At 31.4% G+C, this 13,651-nt stretch overlaps 1 protein-coding gene across 1 annotated transcript; it reads right to left on the bottom strand.

Annotated features, from left to right (window-relative positions):
* Positions 1–11,240: 11,240 nt before the first annotated feature.
* LOC145046265 (uncharacterized) lies at positions 11,241–12,083 on the bottom strand. The gene is made up of 3 exons (XM_078994560.1): positions 12,073–12,083; positions 11,713–11,943; positions 11,241–11,514 (listed from the first exon to the last, which is right to left on the bottom strand). The coding sequence occupies exons 1-3, from the start codon at positions 12,081–12,083 to the stop codon at positions 11,241–11,243; spliced, it is 516 nt and encodes a 171-aa protein (XP_078850686.1).
* Positions 12,084–13,651: the final 1,568 nt, after the last annotated feature.

Here is a 13,651-nt window from a genome sequence, read left to right as displayed (position 1 = left end):
GAATAGTAGGATTAAAATGTAAGAGAATATTTAATTTCTCAAAAAAAAAAAAAAATGGTTAATATTTAAAACTCATCTAACATTGTATGAAGCCATCAGATTGGTAGAATGAAAAAAATTCATAAAAACAAAAAATATATACCCACTTATAACATTATGCTTTCATATTTACTTGACATAAATGATTACTTTGCCTAAAAGTAAATCAAAACTAATTAGTATCATAAACTTATATGCACTCTTTTGATTAGATGAATGCATCTGAGTAAATTTAGGAGCGTTTGAATCATATGAATCAACATGTTGGTTTTTAAAATGTGATGAAAGATTTTTTTTTTTTCCAACTTATCCAATGAAATGAACATTTTGATAAGAATAAATAATCAAATCAACTAAAAACTCTGCAACACACTTATTCTTTCCATACTAAATCCTATTGTTCAATCCTCACAGTTATTTCATCAAACAACCTATATGCATTCATATAAAACACTTACCATCAAATCTAAAAATCACTAACCCATTTTAAACATATAAAAAAAAAACAACATGATCCCTAGATGAAGAATTGTAATCGAAATTTGGGAAAATTAAAACAAAAAACACCTACATGATGCTGCACACATGCCACGGTAAGGGTGTCCTGGTAGGGCTACTATGATGTGTGCCTGCGATGCTAAAGATAAGCCGATGTAATGATGGGGTCGTGAGGTTGCGATGGTCCGATTAGAAACTCATAACTCTAGAAGGTGGTGACATGGTCAGATTTCTAGGGTTTTCAGAGAGATGGAGTGAAACTAGATTAAGGGGTGTATCAGGGGAATCAAAGGGCATAGTAGGAGATGGAAACAAAGAGAATAAGGAAATGGTTTGTTGATTTCAATCTTGATTTATTAGGTTGAAGACGATTGAAGATAACTGATTCCTGATTTTGTAGGATTTATTGAAAATATCATTAAATTAAATTGATATATAGCCTATTTTAGAGGATAGTCAATGGGCGGGAAAATATCAAAATAGATTAAGCAAAACATTACAAGTGGCAAAGTAAAGGTTCAGAAAATGACATGTGGCATGTGTAAAGAGCCTTTTATTAGAAGAGAAGATAATATGGTTTTAGCATTTTTTTTCTTAAAATATGCAATGTTGCCTCTTTTATTTCACACGCCATGAACTAATAAAAAGCCATGAACCAATAAAAATGAATATTTATAAGCTAACAAAAATATTCACTCTAACTTATTGTTTATTTTTTTTAATATATGTTTTTTTTGTTTTTGCTATTAATTTTTATGATTTTCTTTATAAACATCATTATAAGTTGGACACAAGCTGTGATAGGTAAAAAACAAACACTTTTAAAGACACTTTTAAAAATCTCCAATAATTTTAGCCAGACATTTGTTTAATTGTCTTTTGTTTTCCGATCCAAACATTTTTGTATGATAGAATATAGCTTAATTTATCAACTATTTCGGCTCTCAAAGCAGGAATACTAATTTGAGGTTGCTCTTTAATAAGGTTTTGATTTCATGAACTATCAAGCATCTATCTAGGTTTGGATGGTCTTGAGAAATATTATTGTGTAAACATGTATGTGGACCATGTATTTTGAAATTTTGAAATATGCATTTCGTTTTCCTTTGATTGCACGAACTTGCCATTTATAACCGGATTCTAAATGTAACTTGCATCTTATGGTTCATAGAGTTGGACGGGTCTCAACGACCTCAAACTGTTCATGTGTCCTAATGCTGTGGAGCTTGATAGCTCTAATAAATTCTTCTTTATCCTTGAAAAAATCTTTCCCCAACTCTTGTAAAAATCATTTTTTCTCATTATTGTGTCACAATCCAATTGTTGTCGGTAGTCATATTCATTTCTTCTATACTAGTAAACGTTGAAGGAACTTGAAAGTTGTTGTCAAAAGCTATTTCATTATCTTCTTCTCCTATGTCATCTTTTCAAACAGTTCGTTTGCATCAGCTTCGTTATCACTTGTTATTGCATTGCTCACAACCGCAATTTAAGAGATTATGTCTAATGTGATATTAGCATCCATCTACTAAAAAAATATAACATAACAAACAATCAGAAGAACAGAAACTAGAACTCAAATATTCAAGCAAATCTAATTTAATTCAAACAAATCCAATTTCATTTACTGAAATTAGGTTCACTGTGATGGAAAGGAATCTAATTACATTCACAAGAAATCTCAAATACTCACAATTGTAGATAAGAAATAGTAACTGTGGTGGAATCTATTACATTTGGAATCAAAAGTTTCAGTAACAAAAACAACGAAACAATCGGCTATTGAAGATTAAGGTTCAAAAAATCGAACCTGTAATGGAAATTGAAAAAAATACAGAAATCGAACGTTGAGGTGAAATAGAATCGTGTCTTTAACTCAAAAAATCAAATTGATTGAAGATAATGGTTAAATTATCGGACATGTGATTGAAGAATAAGGTTCAAAAAATCGAACTGATTGAAGAATCATTTCTTACCTGTGAAGTCGCTGGCTATACCATCGATTGTCTTGAAGTCGTCGACTATCTCGTCGCCTACAGTAGAGTTGCCGAAGTCACTGAAGATTGTGTGTCTGCCTATTGTTCTATTAAAATGACGTTCAATAATAAGAATATTGAATGAGAGTTATGACACGGTGGTTTTTCATTTTTTACTAAATTATCAAAAAATGCCATTATAGTAAATATGTTTAAAAGTATATACATTGTGTAAATATGTTTTTCAAAGACATTTATATGATTAAAAACGTTTATGTGGTTAAAACTCTTGCTTCTAACATCCAATTAAATGGGATATAGGGAAGCACACTACATCCTCTTTGTGGAAAAAACCCGATGTAATTAATGACTGGAAATATTCAAGGAAAAGACTAACGGACACCTTAGAAATGCAAAAACAAAAGACAACGTTCAAGTGTCATTGACTAATCTTAACTACAAATGACAGTGTTCAATCTTAACATTTATATATTTAGTTATTTCATTTATGTCATGCTTTTTATCTATTTATATAAAAACAAACTTTTTTGCTTAACCATGAAGAATAAATCAAATTAACAATTTTGTTAATCTATAAAACTTTGATGTAGACATAGTTATAGTTTTTTAAGCATTTTAAAAACCTTACAAAAAAACAATAAATTTAGGAAAAGTTACTAGACTTAAATAGATCAAATCAAGTAGTATACTATTTGAGATTATGAGTCTAAAGGGTGTGGTGTCATTGTTACTACATTTCATCTCATTTTGTCACAAACCAATACTACATACTAAGAATGGTATACCATGAAAATAGGAAACATAAATAAAAGAGAAATAGAGAGGAGGAAGAGTGAGAGGGAAGGGAACACGACTCATTCTTTCCGGATTCATCAACCTGTGTGGTACAAACTCATCAAACTGGGTGGTACAAACCTTGGAGGGGAGGTGGTGTTAACTGTGGTAAAACATGCTTACATAGGCTCCACCTTTTTTTTTTTTTTTTTTTTTTTTTTTTTTTTTTTTCACACTTCACTCCTTATGGTCTTATGATAAATAATCTAGTTCATACTTTATTATATCAACACTAAAAATCATCGTGCCATGCGTTCCGATGTTTTGGTATGCTTCTTGAGGAGATCACTCGTCACGATAAATTTCTGAACTTTATATCGAAAACACAATACATTTATTGGCAAGTATTATTTGATTTGTATCATAAATATAACATGATAATCGCTCAAGTCCATCTAAAAAACTATATGATCAAGATTTGGCACTATAATAAATTCTTAATTGTTGATACCATGTGATCACTTGCAATCCATCGACTTCATTCATCCATGTCTGATTGACTCATCAAATGATAAGTCTGTCACATGGAATTGAAACATCTCGAACAAATCCACAATGCATATGTGTCGTCGGGTATTCTTTACTTTGTATCATCAAAACAACATGTCACCTGCTCAAGTCCATCTAAACAACCATATGATCAAGACTTCCTACTGTTGCAATCAATTAGCTACACATCGTGATCACTCATGATCCCATCATGTTCTTGGAATTGAAATATCTTGAACAAATCAATACTTTTATGTATAATTTGACGTGTTCATGTGTTGATATATCACAATAATAAGAAATACTTAAAAGCTATACTAAGTAAGGGGTTGTTTGATATGCCTCTTACTGGTTTAGTTAGAGGAAAAGTGTCACAACTAAAAAATTTTGGTGCCTTGTAACTACAACACTTATGTCAATTATGAACCAAAAACATGAAAGCATGCATGATGCTTACTCTATGACAACAAAATTTCAATCAAACACTTCATACATGCACTACAAATAGTCAACAAATAATTGGAAACCCTAGAAGTCCTTGTTTAGGTCCATTTTGGACTAGGACTTTCTTATTGGGCCCAATGGACCAATAAGCTTCCAATTGGAATATCATGGGCTTAGACCTCTTAAATGGGCTCTAATTGGACCCACTTTCATTTATTTCAATATTTGGGCCATATTGGGCATAGAATGAAGTAAATTATTTAAATGGACCATATTGGGCCATAATTAACCTAATTTAGCCCTAATAGGTTATAAAAATCATATTTATATTTATTTGGGCCAAACATCACTTAACATAGCCATGAAATAGGCTTAAGCATACCAGGCCCAATCCTTTTCTTTTTCCCTCTCCAAATCTCGGCCCAAGCCCAAATGAAGGGAGGAGTTGACTTTTCCTATGCCACCTCACAATTTCCTAAAGGATTTCTATGCAAAAATAACCCATACATCCATGCATTTCCCATATTTCCATGCAAGCACTCTCTTCTCTCCCCTCTCTCTTGCTCTCGGCCGAACACAACACACATACACTCACAAAAATTCACTCCATTCTCTCTAAGTCTTCAAGAACATCTTCTCACTTCTTCAAAACTTTCGAGATCTAGAAGGCTTTCAAGGATATTCTCCACAAAAACTCATCATCTAAGGTAAGATATTGCTTAGATCCATAATCTAGCTACTTCTTTTCATCAAAAATCATCTCTTAATCCACTCAAGTTCATGATCTTGCATCTTAGAACCCACTACGTTCGAGATCCATCCAAGGAACTTGCTAGGGCCGAAAATAGAACCAAACTTCTCCAAATCTTCTTCAAAACCGATCCACAACTCAAGGTGAGTTTCATACCCATTCTTTTCGGTTTTTATGAGTTTTTTATGGGGGAGAATACAAGTAAATGTGTAGATCTATGTGTAAATGTATGCTATGTGTGATTTGATGCATGTATGTGTGTGATATCATGTGTTTGTGATGAATATGTTATCCAAAAAGTGTGTAAAAACCGAGATCTAAAACATGAGGAAGGAAATAAACATAACTTAAACTATTTTACACTAATCAAGTCAAGAAAAATAGTTTATATGGTTAGGATGAACATACTTGAACATAAAACCCATTTTTGGGCTTAAATTGTCAAAAATACAAAACTTAGGGTCCAAACCGACAAATTATAGTTTCTGGAGGGTCAAAAGAGTCCAAACAGTTTCTATAATAATTTTTCTGAACAATAACATTTTTGAGGGGATTAAAATGTAAAATTTGAATTTAATGGGCCAAATTTGGGCTTTTCGGCCCAATAAGCCTCAAAATGCGAGATTTCTAAGTTTGAGGGGTTGAAAATGCAACTTTCTGTAAAACAGAGGATTTGAAGTGTATTAAAACTATTTCAATGGTCAAAAATGCTTTTCAAATTCAAAAAGGATCAAAAATGTAAAAATTTTCTATTGTGGGCCAAAACTGTAAAAGTTGTGAAATTGGGGGTTTTAACCGAGAAAACATTATTCTAGAAGGACTAAAGTTGTTTACAAAATAAATTTGGGCTAAAAATGTCTTTTCAACAAGTCTATGATACAAATGTGTCAAAATAATGTTTTAAGGACTAAAATGAATTTTTTTTTTATATAAAAGACTAAAAGTGCTATTTTTATAAAAGAAAGGTTGTGAAAAGGTAAAAATCCTACTTTTAAACAAATTAATTCATTTTAGACAAAATACAAGATCCACGACTACTGACAAAACGTAAAAACAAATACACTCTCAACTACCAATATCGTTACAAAACGAATTGATTCGGTCTCGAATCAATAACAAAACAAAAATCAATAAACCATAGTATTTCAATAAACACGCGATAACTATGAGGAGTCAACATTCAAACTTTGGGCTTGAAAGTTTCAAATCGTGCTTGTTGGGCCTTGCTAGCCCAATAACATGATCTTTGGGCCCGAAGGGAACGCGCTTACATGTTAACGGGCCTTCTATGACCCAATTTCATGTAAAAGGACTTTCAATAGCTCTATTGTGCTATTGGGCCCTAATGGTCCATCAGTACTGCTAGTGAGGTCGAGAAGTTAAATGCGAGTTGGGCCTAGTGCCTTTCGCATTCCCGATAGCCTTGAATAACTTATGGAAATGAAGGGGGCTTCGTACCCTCCTTTCTCATCGGTTGACCGACTTATGAGAATTCAAGTAATCAGATTCGTGGCGTTAATCAAGAGAAGTCAGGGTGGTTGGATTATGTGAGTAGTACGAACGACGCCTTAAGGATCGTTCGTAATTTGTAGTTATAAACTAGTCATTTTCATTAATGCGTGATTGTAACAACTCACAAGCCTTAATTAATCCAATGTCACCTGGGTAATCAAAAACAATCGTCGTATCGGTATAACAATAAACAAGTCATATCAATAAAATTATCAAGGCATGTGATCATTATCACCTTCCAAGGTTTTATGCTAGAGATCCTATCACGGATCAATGACTTTCTTTATAACTCACTTGTGTCACTTTGATTATCATTTCTTATTTGATTTACCACGAACATCACAACCTTTCATACAACTCGGTTAGATTCTACTTAGTTGATTTTTGACTAAAACAATTTGGCTCCCACCATGGGGTTGTGGTGTTCAAAACCTTTCAGAAAATCATGTCTAGACAAACAATCATATCCTCCTCCTCCATTCTTACCATTTCCTGCAAAAACCTTCCATCACCTCCATCGAGAGGTCCCAAAAAGACTTCTGATGCACTAAAGAAAAGCATTCCTCTAGTTGTTACTCAAGGATCCCAGGATCCCCTATAACAATCTCCAACAATGAGCTCTTTACAATGAAGAGGAGATTGGAACGATAAGTGACCCAACATCAGGAGGACAACAAAATGATTCTCAAGGAAATAGAGAGAATAAGTGCGGAGATCCATAAACCCCAAGGAGCAACAACCTCGATCTTACAACCCAAGATCCTGAACTTTGACAATACATGATCCTATGGAAACCGTTAGGAGATAGGATCCTCGATATCGACATCCGCTCCTGCCTAGGGATCACAAGGATAAACTCTGATTTGAATAATTAAATATTAGATTTAATCTATTCAAGGTAGTTATCCTTATCAACTATAAACAACATTCCATAAACCCTAAAGGTTTCATGAAACTATCCAACCCTAGGAAAAATCTATAATTGTTTGTTTTGTTCAACTATTGAAAAATTGCAATTCACCCATTGCACATTTAATTAATTCCAGTTAATCCCGAATTAATTTTAGATTAATTCTGATTAATAATTAATTAATTTCTATTGATCCTACATTAATTTATTAATCATATAAATTAACAAATCAATTATTTAACAACTGATCTCATATTAATTTATTAATCACATAATAAATTAACAAATCAATTATCTATTTCTATTTAATATATTAATCACATAATATATTAATAAATCATTTATTATAATTTATTAACCATATAACAAACTAATAAAAATTTCTCTCTCTACAAATGTCATTCTAACCAAATTTTAGTTATAAGGACAATCTTTTTTTTTTCTTCCAATTACAAGTTTATACCAATTTAGTTATGAGTTTAGAAATATTAATCCAACAATTTTTCCCCCTTAACTTTTCCATAGTGAAAAATTTAACCTTTAAAAAAAAAACTTCGCTTAGTAAGTTTTTAACTTTGATGTTTTCAAAAAAAAATGATGTTTTCAGTTTTCTTCATTATGGTTACATAACCCTCAAATACTCATTCCTTAATAAATTTTATTATTTTAACTATTAATTATTATTAAAATTACTTATTTAATTAATAATTCGTTTTATTTATTATTTAATCACTTAAAATTTGTATAATACCTTTTATTCACTCTATTCAACACTATAATTTCTTAGAATTTTATTACTAGTTATCTAATTATTCATTTTAGTTATTAAGCTCATTTTGTAAACTACTTAAGAGAAACATGACATTACAGGAAGACGATTGTTACTGTTGAAAATCGCCAGAAAATCGTAAGGGGGGATGGGGTTTATGGCTAAACTTTGTCTTCTAATTATAATCAATGAATGAAGATGAAATTATCAATTAGTCACGATATTGGTATTTTTTAACACATCAATAAAGTTTAATGGTAAATAACATAAAAAATCTTCAATGACAAAACACTCACACATGAAAAAGTTCATTAGTTTAAAAGTCACTAACCTTTTTTTTTTTTTTTTTGTCATTCCTTCTTATGTCCCAGAAAGTAGTCTTTCTGGTTAACAAAATTTAAAATGTTATTTAATTAAATTGTGATATTCTTAATAATCTATGAGTATATTAAACGAATGCTCCTTATAGTTTAGGATAATTTGCATCTAGTCTTTTTTTTAAAACTTTAATAGTCCTTTAAACTTCAATTTGTTGTGTATTTCTTCAGTTTGTTGCTATTCCTTCTTATGTCCCACTAGCTGGTCTTCTAATTAACAAAATTTAAATTGTTATTTAACTGATTATGATATTTCTTAATAATTTAAGAGTATATTAAACAACCGTTTTATCCTAAACACTGAACTATAGCATAAAAACAATCGTAGTATGTAAATAGGCCATATGTGGTGGGAAGAAGAAGCCATATTGTACCTTAGATATGAAAATTGATGATCTTTAATAGAATTCGTACCCTAGATCTATTAACCAATTAAAAGTTTTTATAACAAAGGAACGGATCAAAAGCCTCCTTTTCAGGTTGTTGTGGTTGCAAGGGGTGGTTGTATATGAGAAGAAAGCTTTCTAAGAAAGGAAACCAGGTCAAATGACTTTTCTTTGGGCAACCATGTGTTGGTATTTTCTTTTAGTAAAAAATATTTATATTTTACTAACTTTGGACATATATAAATATGTACATATGTTGGATATACAATTAACTCTAAGTGGGTTTGTGTGTCTCATCCGTGAAAACTTCAAAACGATATATTATATGTCTAAAATGGAGTATATGTGAATGAGATATTGATACTCAAATATGGATATTTTAGAATAAATTTAGCAAAAGAGATGAATGTGGAAATGGAATGAGTCCTACATTGGTAGAAAGATCAAACTCAACAAGGTTTATAAACTTGAATGCATGAAAGGATTACAAGCTTGTGTGTATGGTTTTACTACAAGTCCTACCTGCATGCAGAGGATGGGGTTGGAAATCTTGAATTTCGTAGACCAAAAACACCGAACTTGTGCATGGGCGCGACCTGCGGACACAAATGCAGATCCGAAAACTCAGGCTCGCGCTTAATGACATTTATTGTCATTCAATGCTAAGGAGACCTCTACCATCTCATTTGATACATGAATAAAAATACTCTTCTTCCTCCTCCTTCTTTGTGCACTATTAATTTTGTTGTACCCTGGGAACAGACGACGAATCTGTTTAAGGGAATCGAGTCCAACTCAAGCCTCAGCCACCACGTTTACTATTAACCTTTTTTCTTACAAGAATATTACAAGAACAAATCGAAGTCCTTTATGTAACACCATGGTTGTGATGTGGTGCATAACTCCACCTGCAGTTACTGCTGCCTCCAACTTACAAGCTAAAACATAACAATATGTCAGAGAGAGAGAGAGAAAGAGAGAGAGAGAGAGAGAGAGATTAAAGTTGATATAAAAATAAAACAAATAATAAAAAAGAATTTAAAATAAAAAAGGATATAACAATCATTTTATGTATAGCAAGGACAAAAACCATAATAAAAGAAAATCATAATGACCGTCCAAGTCAAAAACAATGTTATTGACTAGACACATAAACTACTCTAAACCACATGTATTATTCGTGCAATTTAGGGGTTGTTTGGTAAGATATAAATTTTTAATAAGCTTTGATTTTTAAGTTTTGAATTTTTAAAAAGTCGTAAAGGACGACGCAAGGGAAAAAGGTGGTTGTCGTATGAAATAAAAAAGAAAGAAAGAAAAAATTTTGTTGAAAATTTGGTTATTTTCGGAACACGTTCTTTTTTATATTAAGATACAACTCATTTTTATAAAGTATTAAAAAGTTGCTGAACAATTAAGAAAGAGATTATCAAAGAATCTAAAAAACTAAAATTGTGCAAATTAATTTCAAAAATAAAAAAGCTACAAAAGAGTCGCTTCCTCTAAAGCTAATTAGTTTTTTATTTTATTTATTTTATTTTTTTATTTTTTGAATGACAAATCCAAATAGATACTAAACTACTCCTAAGACAATATGTTATTACATGTTACCACACCCAAAAATATGTCACATCATCATCTTAACCATAGATGGGTGTTAACACCCAATGTGGAAATGGACAACATCAAATAACATGTAACAACACCCTTTATTTTCTATTTTATTTTTTAATTTATTTTTGATGTTTTTAGTTTTTATATTTCGATTTTTATTATTTATACATAATATTTATAATTATCATATAAATTAAATTATTACTTAAAAATAAATTTTAAAAAGTAAAAATAAAAATTTAAATCCTAAATTAAAAACAACATAAAAAATTACAACTAAGGATAAAAATACATTTAAAAACCTAAAATCCAAAAAAAAAAAAAGACGAAACAAATTACATTTTCGATCTAAATTATTCAACTTCAGTGTCATCATAGATATGATCTGTCAAGTCTTCTCGAAGTTGTTTGTATTTTCGTTCGTCTTGAATATCAACGACTCTATGTAAGTATTCTGTCATCGTTGGTTGAAATTGAATGTGTCCAGGTTCCGTAGACGAATACTCCGCAATGTTTCGTCCTTTATCTTCAATCACCATGTTATGCATGTTGATACATGCATACATAATATCTCGTAGAGTGTCCAACTCATATGCTCGTGTCGCATGTTCAACTATGTGTCATTTTGCTTTCAGAACTCCGAAAGCACGTTTTACGTCCTTACGTGTTCCTTCTTGTCTTTTCTTGAAAATTTTGTCTCTTGGTTCTATTAGGTGTCGAAACGTCTTCCCAAACGTAGAATATGGTGGGTATATTCCATCCGTGAGGTAATACTCGAACTTATACCCATGGTCATTTACTTTGATTGAAGCATCCTTTGCTTTTCTTGTCAAGACGTCCTGGAATGTTGGTGACTGATCAAGAACGTTTACGCCGTTGTTAGAACCTGCAACTCTGAAAAAAACATGCCAAATCCATAAGTCTTGTGATGCAACAACCTTTAATACTAACGAAGGCGATCCAAGATGATCACTTATGTATTGACCTTTTTACGCCACAAAACAATTTCTCCATATCCACTTTGTGCAATCAATGCTTCCAAGCATTCCCGTAAAACCATGTCGTTATTCGTGCGTCGCATGTAGTTGTTACATGTCATTCAATGAAGGTTTGGGCAAATATTTGTCACTGAAGGTTTCGATAACACCTCTCGCCAATATATACAAACTTTCTCGTGCAGTTCGCTCTGACATTCTCATATAGTCATCAATGGAATCAGGCGACTCCTCCAAAGCCATAAGCTTAATTGCAGCAACACATTTTTGCAACCCAGTAAAACCTCGTTTACCTCTCGCATCATACCTCATTTGGAAATATTCATACCTAAACATATATTTAATTTTTAAAACACTTATTTAATAATCTAAAGAACATATATTTAGTTTTCAAAACAATTATTTAATAATCTAAAGAACATATATTTAATTTTTTAAACAACTGTAATTATGATACCTGCTTTCCATTGCATTGACTATCCGTTGAAACCCACTCTTCCGCAAACAAAACATTCTTTTAAAATCGCTAGGTTAGTAGACACAATTATCCGCAAAATAATCGTGTACTAGACGTTTATTCCCTTCTTCACGATCTTTGTCAACGCCGCACGTCTAGTCAATAGTGGAGCTGACTCTAGCAGTAACATATCTGTAATATATCAGTACATCATACCAACGAACATATCATCTTCGTCGATATATCATGATTGTATGGATGAAACAGATCAAAATGATCTATTTTTTGTATATATATATATATATATATATATATATATATATATATATATACACACACACACACACACAAAGCTATTCCTAAATTATTCCACTTATGTTCACAGTGGAACTTGAACCCTCGACCTCAAGGAGGGAAGACAACACCAGATACCGCTGGGCTAGAAACCCTTTGGTTATATATATATATATATATATATATATATATATATATATATATATATATATATATATATATATATATATATATATATATATATATATATAGACACACACACACACACTGGAATTATAATGAATTTAGACCTCATAAAAACCCAACATATTTTCATCAAAGTCTTAAAAATACCATTATAGTATTTTTTTTTTGTACTTTAAACCCTTATACTTTTAAAATGTATCATTTAAGACTTTGAGCTCGGTAAATCCTAGATAGCCGAAAATGCTAGGTAATCGATTCTCAACGTTTGGTTTGTTACAATTCATTAGATTAAAATTTTTCAAAAAATATGAGGGTTTAAATGCACTAAAAATATCATATAATGGTTTTTTTTAATCATTTCATGAAAATAAATTAGGTTTTTCTAATGTCAATAAACCTTAAATAAGAACTTTAGAAAATATAAGGGTTTTAATGTACTAAAAAAAATAATATAGTAGTTTTTTTTAAGTATTTGATGAAAATACGTTGGGTTTTTATGAGATTTTCCTTTTTTTTTCGTGATCGTTCCACAATGGTCGAAAAGTTGTCATTTTGTCCCGTTATCACACACACGCCAAATACAATAACGTCAAAAAACGGGTAGTTACGGCGGCGTTTGCGCCATTATACCAACGTTATCTTATGTCCAGGTCGGATTAACGGGGACTCCCGTTGCCCATTCCGAGTAGTGTAAATTATTCCACCTATGTCCACAGTGAGAGTGAGATTGAACTCTCAACCTCAAGGATGAAGGACAACACCGGATACCGCTAGATTACAAACATTTTGAACTCTAAAACTAATTAGTGGTGTTGTAAATCGAATTGAATTGGTTGATGTTTTTTTTATCATTATTTTGGTTATATAAATTTGAAAATCACAAAAAGCGCTTTTAAACTTTATAAAATGTTTTATCGACGATAATGTGACAAAACTTGGTTTTAGCTAAAAATAAGGCGTTATTTTTTTTTTAAAAAAACCTCTTCAAACCATTTTTTGTTGCGCGGCGCAGTACACGTGCATCATTTTCCCTCTCGCGGTAGTTTGTTTTTTGGAAGACTTCAGATTATAAAACATCTGCGCGTGTGCTGCGTGGTGC

This window comes from Lactuca saligna, chromosome 5, assembly GCF_052625555.1.
Source record: "Lactuca saligna cultivar CGN05327 chromosome 5, ASM5262555v1, whole genome shotgun sequence".
NCBI classification, from domain to species: Eukaryota; Viridiplantae; Streptophyta; class Magnoliopsida; order Asterales; family Asteraceae; genus Lactuca; species Lactuca saligna.
The sequence above is the reverse complement of the archived record's forward strand: the minus strand, read 5'-3'. Positions and strand labels throughout refer to the sequence as shown.